This window comes from Achroia grisella, unplaced genomic scaffold, assembly GCF_030625045.1.
Source record: "Achroia grisella isolate CSIRO2021 unplaced genomic scaffold, CSIRO_AGI_Agris_v1 utg841, whole genome shotgun sequence".
NCBI lineage: Eukaryota > Metazoa > Arthropoda > Insecta > Lepidoptera > Pyralidae > Achroia > Achroia grisella.
In genome coordinates this window covers 729,357-742,454 of record NW_026713039.1, presented here as the reverse complement: position 1 = coordinate 742,454, position 13,098 = coordinate 729,357, and the positions used below count along the sequence as shown (strand labels likewise).

The following is a 13,098-nucleotide window of genomic DNA, read 5'->3' as shown; positions in this document are numbered from 1 at the left end:
GGCAGGATTACTATGTACCTGAAAGAAAGGTAGAAAACAGTTCAATAACTGACCTCGGTGGTCTTGCGGTTTAGCACACCGCTTTACTTCCGATAGTCGCGGGTTCGATTCCTCGCACGGTACAGACATTTGAGTTACTTAAAAGGAGTGGCAGAGTGATAATGATGTACCTGAAGAAAGGGAGAACAGTTCAATAACTTGACCTCAATGGTATAACGGTTTAGCACGTCGCTTCATTTCCGATGGTCATGGGGTCTGTTGGACTCGATACATTATTTCCTGCGTGAACACAAATTTGCGTATAAAAGAACGTGTGTGTAAAGGCAGTTCATTAATGTAATATATAGTCTGTGTCATTCTGGTATAACGCATCTCACAAACGGTGAAAGAATTTCTGAAATCGGTGCAGTGGCTCTGGATGTTTCTTTCCTTTTCTATATTTGCTTTCTCTCTCTCTCCCTTACCCTCCTCCACCCCTCCTTATACTATCTCTATCTCTTTATATTATTTCGTATTAGCTTTTACTCGCGGCTTCGCTCACATTGAATCCATTAAATAAAAATAAAAATAGTTTTAATAAAGAGTATCCTATATTCATTCTAATACCTCCAAGAACATGTGTACAAAATTTCATGACGATCGGTTTAGTAGTTTTTGCGTGAGAGCATAACAAACCTACTACTCTAAAACCTACTTTCACATTTGGAATATTGGTAAGGGTACATTATTACCAATAAGATTTGTTTTGTTAGTACTATTACAATAATTAACCAAATTTTTTCTCTATTTCCACGCAACATCCGGATAAAATGGTTTGATCACACATATCACTTACACTGACTTATCATCATAAGCGTCAACCGAGAACTTAGTGTCGGGCGTGAGTCGCACCAACTCGCTGCGACGTCGCCGCGCCTCGCAGGAACGACCACCGATATCACACATACCCGTTGCTATGAGAGGTTCATTATCACACTTATATGCATATAGCATATCATACTTACACTGACTTATATTACATTTAATATATACTTATACTGACTTACATTAGCTTACATGTATTTACGCTTATTGGTTAATATAAACAGATGGATTACTAGATTTGTGACGTATCACCACACTTATGTACATTTAACATATCGTACTTACACTGACTTATATTAGCTTACACGTGCTTACGCTTATTGAATAATTAAAACGGTTTATAACATTTGTGATGTACCGTAAACGACGGTGTACGGATAAAACTACGATCTAATATAACTCATCGTGCTTACACTGACTTATAACTTACATAATTACATTTATTATTACGCTTAAAAAAAATCTAACAAATACTTGTAATGACTTAAATTAACTTACGCTTACTGAATTAAAATATTAAAGAAAAGTCGCTGTTTTAGTATATTTTTCTATTTACTGGTTGTAAATCACGTAACTGATTTTGATACAGTTTTCACTATTGTGTTGCGATTATTTTTTCCAAAATGTACATATACATATGTTATAATATATGTACATTATGTGCATATTTGTGGTTATATGACCTCCGTCACGTGTGCTGTACACAGAGGAGACAAACGCGGGTCAGTAGTTAAACAATATTCATTCCACATTTTCTAACACCCGATTCGGAGGATTGTGGGAGCCGCATATATCAACTGTTAAATTTTAGTATTAATTTCACAGCTGACAAATTAAATAATTTACGTTTATATTGAATTGTAAATATACAAACACTCATGCCAACTTGTCGAGTATGTTGTATAAGTGCAGTATTGGTAAGATAAGGTTGTCTGTCTGTCTGTACAGAGCGATCTCCGGGAGGTGCGGGCGCGGCGCGGTCGGTGTCGGCGAGCGCGCGCCAGGGCGCCGCGCACGCGCCAGCGCGCGCCAGGCGTCAGTATACAACACATCGCACATACACACGTGCCGATGGACGGCCGGGCACCGCCAGCCTGCGTCAGTATACAACACATCTCCCCCACACCTACACACTGTGTACGGGCGCTCTACTCGCACATGACACGCGCCAAGATGGCGGCCGGCACCGCCAGCCTGCGTCAGTATACAACACATCTCCCCCACACCTACACACTGTGTACGGGCGCTCTACTCGCACATGACACGCGCCAAGATGGCGGCCGGCACCGCCAGCCTGCGTCAGTAATACAACACATCTCCCCCACACCTACACACTGTGTACGGGCGCTCTACTCGCACATGACACGCGCCAAGATGGCGGCCGGCACCGCCAGCCTGCGTCAGTATACAACACATCTCCCCCACACCTACACACTGTGTACGGGCGCTCTACTCGCACATGACACGCGCCAAGATGGCGGCCGGCACCGCCAGCCTGCGTCAGTATACAACACATCTCCCCCACACCTACACACTGTGTACGGGCGCTCTACTCGCACATGACACGCGCCAAGATGGCGGCCGGCACCGCCAGCCTGCGTCAGTATACAACACATCTCCCCCACACCTACACACTGTGTACGGGCGCTCTACTCGCACATGACACGCGCCAAGATGGCGGCCGGCACCGCCAGCCTGCGTCAGTATACAACACATCTCCCCCACACCTACACACTGTGTACGGGCGCTCTACTCGCACATGACACGCGCCAAGATGGCGGCCGGCACCGCCAGCCTGCGTCAGTATACAACACATCTCCCCCACACCTACACACTGTGTACGGGCGCTCTACTCGCACATGACACGCGCCAAGATGGCGGCCGGCACCGCCAGCCTGCGTCAGTATACAACACATCTCCCCCACACCTACACACTGTGTACGGGCGCTCTACTTGCACATGACACGCGCCAAGATGGCGGCCGGCACCGCCAGCCTGCGTCAGTATACAACACATCTCCCCCACACCTACACACTGTGTACGGGCGCTCTACTCGCACATGACACGAGCCAAGATGGCGGCCGCCACCGCCAGCCTGCGTCAGTATACAACACATCTCCCCCACACCTACACACTGTGTACGGGCGCTCTATCGCACATGACACGCGCCAAACCGCCAGCCTGCGTCAGTATACAACACATCTCCCCCACACCTACACACTGTGTACGGGCGCTCTACTTGCACATGACACGCGCCAAGATGGCGGCCGGCACCGCCAGCCTGCGTCAGTATACAACACATCTCCCCCACACCTACACACTGTGTACGGGCGCTCATTTTTGTGTCATGACACGCGCCAATTTTTGGCGGCCGGCACCGCCAGCCTGCGTCAGGTATACAACACATCTCCCCCACACCTACACACTGTGTATAAAGGCGTTAAAAACATGCACATGAACACGCGCCAAGATGGCGGCCGGCACCGCCAGCCTGCGTCAGTATACAACACATCTCCCCCACACCTACACACTGTGTACGGGCGCTCTACTCGCACATGACACGCGCCAAGATGGCGGCCGGCACCGCCAGCCTGCGTCAGTATACAACACATCTCCCCCACACCTACACACTGTGTACGGGCGCTCTACTCGCACATGACTCGCGCCAAGATGGCGGCCGGCACCGCCAGCCTGCGTCAGTATACAACACATCTCCCCCACACCTACACACTGTGTACGGGCGCTCTACTCGCACATGACACGCGCCAAGATGGCGGCCGGCACCGCCAGCCTGCGTCAGTATACAACACATCTCCCCCACACCTACACACTGTGTACGGGCGCTCTACTCGCACATGACACGCGCCAAGATGGCGGCCGGCACCGCCAGCATGCGTCAGTATACAACACATCTCCCCCACACCTACACACTTTTATCATTTATTATAATAACAATCTTAGATAATGATCCCCCCACACACGGGACCTAGAAGTCCCAGAATGGTGCAATGATAAATGCTTGGTTGTTTTGTACTATGTAATGATTAAGAAGTAGAGATCTAAGTTTAGTTGCGTTCATCATAACTCTCACAGTTGACATCTCTGACTACCCCATTTAGAATAACATTTCTGATGGTAGATTATACTACCGTTGGAAAGTATAAAATAATAATGTATCCCAAAAGAGCCAACGAAAAAAGTTTCATCATTCTAACTTCACCAATGATCCTTTTCAACCCCCTTACAACCCTTTTCTCGTATTAAAAAGTAGCCTAAATCTTTTCACAGAGTCTAGACCTGAGGTCCCCATTTTTGTATTGTAGACCCCTTGCCATATTTTTCGGTTTTGGGTAGACCCCCCCATTCTTACCTGGTATTGATTTTTTTGTAAATTTCTAACTGTAGTTAAATTTAATTTTAAAAGTATCCCATCAAAAACATAAATGTGAAATGATAGCCGAGTTTAATATTATGATATATGCCTTGATTGTTGACTTCTACGACAAAAGAGATGAGATCTAAATGGGTGCCAAGTTCAATGGTCTGTCCTGAAATGTATTTATAACAATATAAAATATCATTTCTTCTTATAACTTGGATAATATACTGTAGCCTAAGTTCTAACTTGGCCAGTTCTCATATACCAATTATTACTTTCGATTGCTAGTTACTACTAATATTAAAATAGGAACTGACAAGTAACATGTTTAGAACTTGCGAAGGCTACAGTATATTTCGTATATGAAAACTAGCCAAGTTAGACCTTAGGCTACAGTATATTATCCTATTTGACCCAAAAAATTAGTGCTGGTTGGTAGTTTGTATTCACACGTTTCGACTTGTAAATGTAAACTTACAAGGATTATTTAAAAGAGCAACACACAATTTTCTTGCTCGTTCTTCTTGTGATGAGACAGCTTTCCGAACGAGTGGTAGACAAAAATATAAATTGTTATGACTATTCAAAAGTGCTTAAATTAAGTTTATTTGAATAAATGATTTTCTATTCTATTATATATATTTTTATTAATATTTTCAATATTGTTAAATAATTATTATATACTTTATATGCATAACTGAAGAGGGCGAAATGGCACAACAAGGTACTCGTAATATATACAAATAACCCGTATGCACTCGTTCGCTTACTCTACGCACTGTATCCATATCTGCTTATGTGTTTACGGATAGCTATACATTCCTATATTTTTAACATATTTTTTTATTGGCTGTTTTCAATTTATTTATTCCAAAGTACCCACGGGTGTACATGTATTATACATATAAACCTTCCTCTTGAATCACTCTATCTAATAAAAAACATCTTGAAAATCCGTTGCGTAGTTTTAAAGATTTAAGCATACATAGGGACGGACAGACAGCGACAGCGACTTTGTTTTATACTATGTAGTGATTAGTTGACCTGCGCAACTTCGTCTGCGTTTCATTTCTCCATCTTTTGCAATATTTTTCATTGCAGCTCCGCTCCTATTGGTCGTAGCGTGATGTTATATAGCTTAAAGCCTTCCTCGACAAATGGACTATCCAACACGAAAATAATTTTTCAATTCGAACCAGTAGTTGCTGAGATCAGCGCGTTCAAACAAACAAACTTTTCAGCTTTATAATATTAATATAAGTATATACATGACAGGTGACACTGCATGTTGTCAACTCACCCGGCCGGCCAGCGGTGGTTCTGGGCCAGACGGATAAGGTCTGCCTCGGTGCCACTGTTAGGCAAATTGTAACATCTCGGCTGGAGTTGTACAAAAGTGGAAATTAAATAAATATTATAATATTAAAGTAAATTAAAAAAGGCACGGACGAATATGTCTGTGGAAAAATGTATTTAAATAAATAAAAAAAAAAGTATATACATATATATATGTTAGCTGCATCACACTTACTTGAAATATATCATTATATTTCGCACACATATATAATATCTTTTTAAATTATAGCCTATGTGTTATTCTGATGTATAAGCTAATATTACTGTAAAGTTTCATCGAAATCTGTTCAGTAGTTTTTGCGTGAAAGAGTAACAAACATCCATCCATACTCATAAACTTTCGCGTTTTTAATATTATTAAGATAATTTAACTTAGAAATGGAAATGTTCTTTTAATATAGTACTGGGGCTACCAAGCTTCGCTTGATGTCTTTTTGTTACTAAGGACACTTTATGTATAGTACTGAGGCTCGCTTGATGTCTTTTTTTTGTCACTTACATTTTATATATAGGACACTTTATTTTTTGTCATAAGGACACTTTATGTATAGTACTGGGGCTACCAAGCTTCGCTCGTTGTCTCTTTTGTCACTAAGCACATTTTATATATAGTACTGAGGCTACCAAGCTTCGCTCGCTGTCTCTTTTTTTTTTGTCACTAAGCACACTTTATATATAGTACTGAGGCTACCAAGCTTCGCTCGCTGTCTCTTTTTTTTGTCACTAAGCACACTTTATATATAGTACTGAGGCTACCAAGCTTCGCTCGCTGTCTTTTTTTTTTACTACGCACACTTTTTATATAGTATTAGGGCGACCTAGTTTAACACGCTATTTTTATTTTTATGGAAATATATAGTACTGAGGCTACCAAGCTTCGCTCGCTGTCTTTTTTTTTTACTACGCACACTTTTTATATAGTATTAGGGCGACCTAGTTTAACACGCTATTTTTATTTTTATGGAAATTTGATTTTACTTCCCTCTTTTTTTGAACTCCGAAAGTTACGGTCGGCGTAGTGTTAATTGTGTATATATGTCACATGTATTACAAGTGTTTGTATGTCGGTTGCAGCGCGCGCGAAGCGTTCCCCGGTGTCGTCCGCGGGCGGAGTCCCCCCGAGCCCGGAGCGGAGCGCCGGCCGGTCGCGGGCCCGACCGGGAGTCTCGCAGTCGCAGCGTACGTATCTACACTCGTTTTTATTTTATCAAATAAATGTTGTACATGTTTACAATAATACAGATTCATTTTTAAAATCAAATTTATGTAGGTCTACTACATGAATAAAGATATTTTGAATCGAATTATTACGTGCACGTTGCCGACTTTAAAAACATATTTACTACTAGCTATTACTTTACTACTACTATATTCGTTCTTCTTGTGATGAGACAGCTTTCCGAATGAGCGGTAGATAAATAAAAATAGAAATCATTTCTTCAAATAAACTTACATTGAGCACTTTTGAATAGTCATTGGTTATTTATATTATTATAAAGTTTCATCAAAATCTGTTCAGTAATTTTTGCGTGAAAGAGTAACAAACATCCATCCATACTCATACATGACAACATATCAAGTAAATAATAAGTTTATTAGCATACAACGTTATAACTTGTTTATCTCATTGCTTTCTTGATTTAATTATTTTAGAAATATGAAAGCGTAGCGGTTTTTGTATTGATTGCCGCATGCATTGTTATGTGAAATGTGAATACTATAAACATCAGATGGCAATTGTGAGTAGCTATGACGTGGAATGGTGTTTTGAGTAGTCATTTATTCAAAAAATGTTCAGACATGTGGCGGCGTTTTTTAATCTACTGGTGATTGGGCTCCCTAAAATATGGTCGAGCGCAGTGGTGGCTGGCTCATCCGTCATGCTCGTGAACGGGTGCTGCTTGTGTAGGACTGGTCTGCTCTAATCACTATGACTTATTTTCTCTTGTTAATTGTTTAACCAGTTGTTGTGTATTGAATGTTTTTCTATTTTATTATTTCATTGAATTAGTGCTAATCGATAATTTGTATTCACACACTTAAACTTAAATTGTAAGTAAGAATAAATTATTTAAAAGAGCAACACACAAGTTTCTCGCTCGTTCTTCTCGTGATGAGACAGCATTCCGAATGAGAGGTAGATTAAAACAAATGTTATGACTATTCAAAAGTGCTTCAATGTAAGTTTATTTGAATAAATGATTTTGTATTCTATTCTATTTTATTCTATTCAGAAACTTTGGTGTTAACAATATGAATATGTTTGTTTTCCGCAGCGACGTCCCGGTCGTCGTCGCCGTCGTCCCGCAGCAGTGGTCCGCAGTCGGTGTCCGCGCGCCGCAGACCCTCGGGGATCCCGCGCTCGCTGGCCGGCTCCCGGGAGACCAGCCCCACCAGGTCGGTCGCCACGTGGACTTGAGTTCGGTTCAAACCCCAGCCTCGATGCTCTAGCGGTCTACCACGCCGCTTTACGACCGATACTCGCGGGTTCGATTCCTCGCACCGCACAAAGTTGTATTCATAAGTTTGATTGCTTGTATCGGTCTGGGTGTTTTCTATGTACAATATGTATTTATTTACAATAAAAAATGTGTCTATGCATTTATATCAGCTGTCAAGTACCCATAACACGAGCTCTGCTTAGCTTGGGACTAGATGGCGCTGTGTGAATTGTCCTGAGATATTATTATTACTAGCTGTCCCGGCAAACGTTGTTTTGCCTTAACTAAAAAAATATAATTAGGGGTGGACTACCCCTAACATTTAGGGGGATGAAAAATAGATGTTGACCGATTCTCAGACCTACTCAATACGCTCACAAAATTTCATGAAAATCGGTCAAGCCGTTTCGGATGAGTATGAAAACGAAAACTGTGACACAAGAATTTTTAGTCGCTTATAAACGTATTTTTTTTTTATATTATAATATTTTTCCTACTGTACAGTTCAATATACAGATTCAATTGAGAAGAACTGGCAAGAAACTCAATTGAATTACTTTTTTGTTTTTAATGCCAGTTTATTTACAATGTATATTCATATAGGTGTCTATGTCTAACATTAAATGAAAATCCCGTGCATGAACAACTACAGTGGACTCGCGGTAATCCGGCCCTCCTTGTAATCCGACATTGTCTATTATTTGTTATTGAATATTACTTTGACAATATACTTCAGAGTGCAAATACATACATACATATATAACATAGAATCTTATCACTGGATCTGTTAATTTGTCGGATTACAAGATACTCTTTTGTAAAAAATTCCGGACTATAAGCAGAGGACCCTTAAGCAGCACTCTATAATCCGACAAATACGATGGTCCGACTCTGCCCTGCAAAACGTTTGTCGGATAACCGGGGGTCCACTGTATATGTATATAATGTAAAGAATCATCATTGGATCTATAATTTGTCGGATTACAAGGTACTCTTTTGTAAAAAAATTCGGACTATAAGGGGTCTTAGGCAGTACTCTATAATCCGACAAATTCGATAGTCCGACACTGCCCTGCAAAATGATTGTCGGACTACCGGGGGTCCACTGTATTGCCATGAACGCTCGTCATTCAAGTAATCGTTTAGTGAGTAATAGACTTTGCTCAGTAAATATGATTTAACAGATGTTTTGAATTTATTTAAGGGTAATTCCAGTATATCCTTTGGTATTGACATATACTATTATTGTCAGGTCTGGTAGGTCTGGCAGTGCAGCAGGTCCAGCACTAGGAGCTGGTCTCCGCCGCCGCGAGTCCCTGGAGCGCGGTCGTACTCCGTCGGCCACGCTGCGACTGCTGCAGCAGACCAGGGACGCCGAGGGAGCCCTCAGGGTGAGAACATGATTTTGTATCCACGATTATGTTTCTGTGTATATTACGCATAGTTTTACTTCCGAAGGTCGCGAGTTCGATTCCTCGCACGGTACAAACATTTGTATTCATGAGTCTGGATGTTTTCTATGTATATATTTAGTATATGTACTAAGTCATACCGAGTTATATTTTGTAGTGTTGGATTCCTCTTTATTTTCTATTGCAGTTGACGGGCAGTAGAATTTTTTTTAATGGATTTATGTTATACTAGCTGTTCCCGCCGCTTCACTCGCTTCATATTTTAAGCCTACGTGTTATTCTGATGTATAAGCTACATTACTGTAAAGTTTCATCAAAATCCGTTAAGCAGTTTTTGCATGAAAGAGTAACAAACATCCATACTCACAAACTTTCACGTTTGTAATATTAACTAGCTACTCGACCCGGCTTTGCATGGGTGTACATTACTGTACATATATTATATATATAAACCCTCCTCTTGAATCACTCTATCTATTAAAAAAAACCGCTTCAAAATCCGTTGCGTAGTTTTAAAGATATAAGCATACATAGGGACGGACAGACGGCGACAGCGACTTTGTTTTATACTATGTAGTGATTAGTTGACCTGCGCAACTTCGTCTGCGTTTCATTTCTCCATCTTTTGTAATATTTTTCATTGCAGCTCCGCTCCTATTGGTCGTAGCGTAATGTTATATAGCTTAAAGTCTATAGACTTTGTTTTATACTATGTAATAATGATATGATTTAATATCTGTTTGATGAACAGAGTCCGGATGACAACTCGGGGTGTGACGGACTCCGAGGAAGAGATGATGATTCTGAAGCTTCCAGCGTGTGCTCCGAGAGGAGTTTGGACTTTTACAGGCGGCACGATGTAAATATTTAATTATTTACTATAGAAAGTAAGATACGTATACAATAAGATACGATTCTCGACTCCAGTTGCGTCAACTGGAGTCGAGTCTATTTTGATGCGTCTCTTTCACAGTAGGCAGAAGTGGAGGACCTTGGAAGTTTGCTTCACGCGTTGAGGAACTATAGAGGCTTGCAGGGTTGTTGGCGGGTTTTAGGGAGTAGGAGTCTCAATGACACAACCATTCAACTCCTGGGATAGACTGGTCTCCAAGATAAATTTTCGTCACATTAAAAAAACAGGGTTGCCAACCTTAAAACATTTAGTCTCGTACAAAGGACTTAAAAATCGATTATTTTGGCTCTGACTTAATACATCTTTCTATTCGTATAACAAGAACTTATATATGTAGGTCAAGATATAGTTGACAGTACATACTGTCAACTATATCTTGCCATCATCAGTGCCGTGATCACACAGACAATTTATAGTTTACTAGCTGTCCCGGCAAACGTTGTTTTGCCTTAAAATAAAAAAAAATTAGGGTTGGACTACCCCTAACATTTAGGGGAAATAGATGTTGGCCGATTCTCAGACCTACTCAATACGCTCATAAAATTTCATGAGAATCGGTCAAGCCGTTTCGGAGGAGTATGGGAACGAAAACTGTGACACGAGAATTTTATATATAAGATTTTCTATTAATTATATTATTCAATAACGAGATGACTGGGAACAGGGATGAATGAAAGAGAAAAACATACTTCTATTTATTTATTTATTTCAGGCAAATAGGCCCATATTATAAATACCTTATAGACTAACATACATATAATATAATATTTATAAACTAATACAATGATATTGTCTATATTACGAAGATCACAAATAAATGGGATAACGAAGAATGATGATGTTGTTATATATATATGTTAGTCTGTAAGGTATTATATATTTATAATATAATACTAGCTGTTCCCGCGACTTCGTCCGCGTGGAATTTAACTTTATTTTTCTAAAATAAAAGTAGCCTAAGTTACTCCTCATTACATCAGCTACCTGCCAAAACAGGCCCGTCAAAACAGGTCCAGCCATTTCAGAGATTAGCCAGAACAAACAGACAGACAGACAGACAAAAATTGTAAAGAATGTTGTTTTTGTGTATGTACCGTATTTATATACATATGCATGTAGTAAAAACGGTTATTTCAATATTACAAACAGATACTCCAATTTTATTTATATGTATAGATAATAAATAGCCTGTAGTAAATAAATAAATAAAAAATAAATTATGCTTTACCCTATATGTGTATATGTGTTATATCGTGGTGTAATGTTAATGGTGTTGCAGAGCGTGTCGTGGTCGGGGTCCGCGTCTCGGCTGGGGTACGAGTGCGGGTCCCCGCCCCCGCCCCCGCCCCCCGACGACATCCTCGCACTGTGCGCCTGCACGCACTGGACAGAGAGGAAGGACGGACTCACACATCTAGTAAGGACATTATTTGTATTCCTTGCGGGATAACGATACCATGTATATTAGACTAGCTGTACCCGCGACTTCGTCCGTGTGGAATTCGACTTTATCTTTCTAAAATAAAAGTAGCCTAAGTTACTCCTTATTGCATCAGCTACCTGCCAATGAATGTCCCGTCAAAATCAGTCCAGCCATTTCAGAGGTTAGCCTAAGTTACTCCTCGTTACATCAGCTACCTGCCAATAAAAGTCCCGTCAAAATCGGTCCAGACATTTCAGAGATTAGCCGGAACAGACAGACAGACAAAAATTGTAAAAATGTTATTTTGGTGTATGTACCGTATTTATATTAGGCGAAAGTTTGTCACGATGCTAACTGCACATCGTGACAAATTCATCAGGAATTTATGACGACGGTTTCCAGGGGGAAACGCGTGGAGGTCCTGACATGGTACATTGCCAGCAATAAGATCATCAGTCCATTACTAACAATTCCTTTTTCTTCCAGTGTGTTGTATATGTGTATTTTATTTCCAGGCCAACTACCTGAACAGCGGTCGGCTTCTGTCGGACGATCAGCTCAAGCGTCTAACGGAACTGCTGAACAAGATGTTCGTTGATGCCCACACCAAAGTGTTCTCCCTGCTGCTGGACGCGGTCTGCGAGCTGCTCCTGGTACACTGGGAACAGCTGAAGGACTGGTTGTACCAGCTCATGTTTAGGTCTGTATGGTTTTTTTTATACTACGATGGTGGCAAACAAGCATACGGCCCATCTGATGGTAAATGGCCACACCAAAGTGTTATCCCTGCTGCTGGACGCGGTCTGCGAGCTGCTCCTGGTACACTGGGAACAGCTGAAGGACTGGTTGTACCAGCTCATGTTTAGGTCTGTATAGTTTTTTTTATACTACGATAGTGGCAAACAAGCATACGGCCCATCTGATGGTAAATGGCTACTGTAGCCTATGGTATTTTCTTGATGATACTGTAATGCACCCGTCTACCTTAACTAAATGACCAATGATGGAATAACTATAGTCTGTTTTTTAATCCAAGAGACAAATTTGACATTTCCAATGTTGCCAGGATTTTGTGTTTTTTAAATAGGGTTGTGGCACTATTGGAAATTAATATTAATTACCCATTTTTATAGGTTATTTAGAAATAATATTTGGGTGTTTATTTAACACAAAATTAATAAAGTATAGGTATTAATAATTATATGGTTGTTGTATCAAAATAGATTTTTTATTTTTCAATAAAATAAATATTATATTCTGTTTTCCCGGAGACAAATTTGTCATTTCCGATGTTGCCAGGTTTTGCATTT

The 13,098-nt window shown here is 40.6% G+C and overlaps 1 protein-coding gene across 1 annotated transcript in view; it reads left to right on the top strand.

Annotated features, from left to right (window-relative positions):
- Window positions 1-13,098, top strand: part of LOC131852193 (CLIP-associating protein) — a gene marked incomplete at its 3' end in the record, with an annotated part of 59,513 nt that overhangs the window by 32,967 nt on the left and 13,448 nt on the right. The window contains exons 17-24 of the mRNA XM_059202836.1: window positions 1,813-1,884; window positions 2,000-2,062; window positions 6,674-6,778; window positions 7,876-7,996; window positions 9,293-9,431; window positions 10,204-10,311; window positions 11,645-11,782; window positions 12,304-12,488. Coding sequence (XP_059058819.1) covers window positions 1,813-1,884; window positions 2,000-2,062; window positions 6,674-6,778; window positions 7,876-7,996; window positions 9,293-9,431; window positions 10,204-10,311; window positions 11,645-11,782; window positions 12,304-12,488 — 931 coding nt within the window. The remainder of the gene's footprint in view (window positions 1-1,812; window positions 1,885-1,999; window positions 2,063-6,673; window positions 6,779-7,875; window positions 7,997-9,292; window positions 9,432-10,203; window positions 10,312-11,644; window positions 11,783-12,303; window positions 12,489-13,098) is intronic.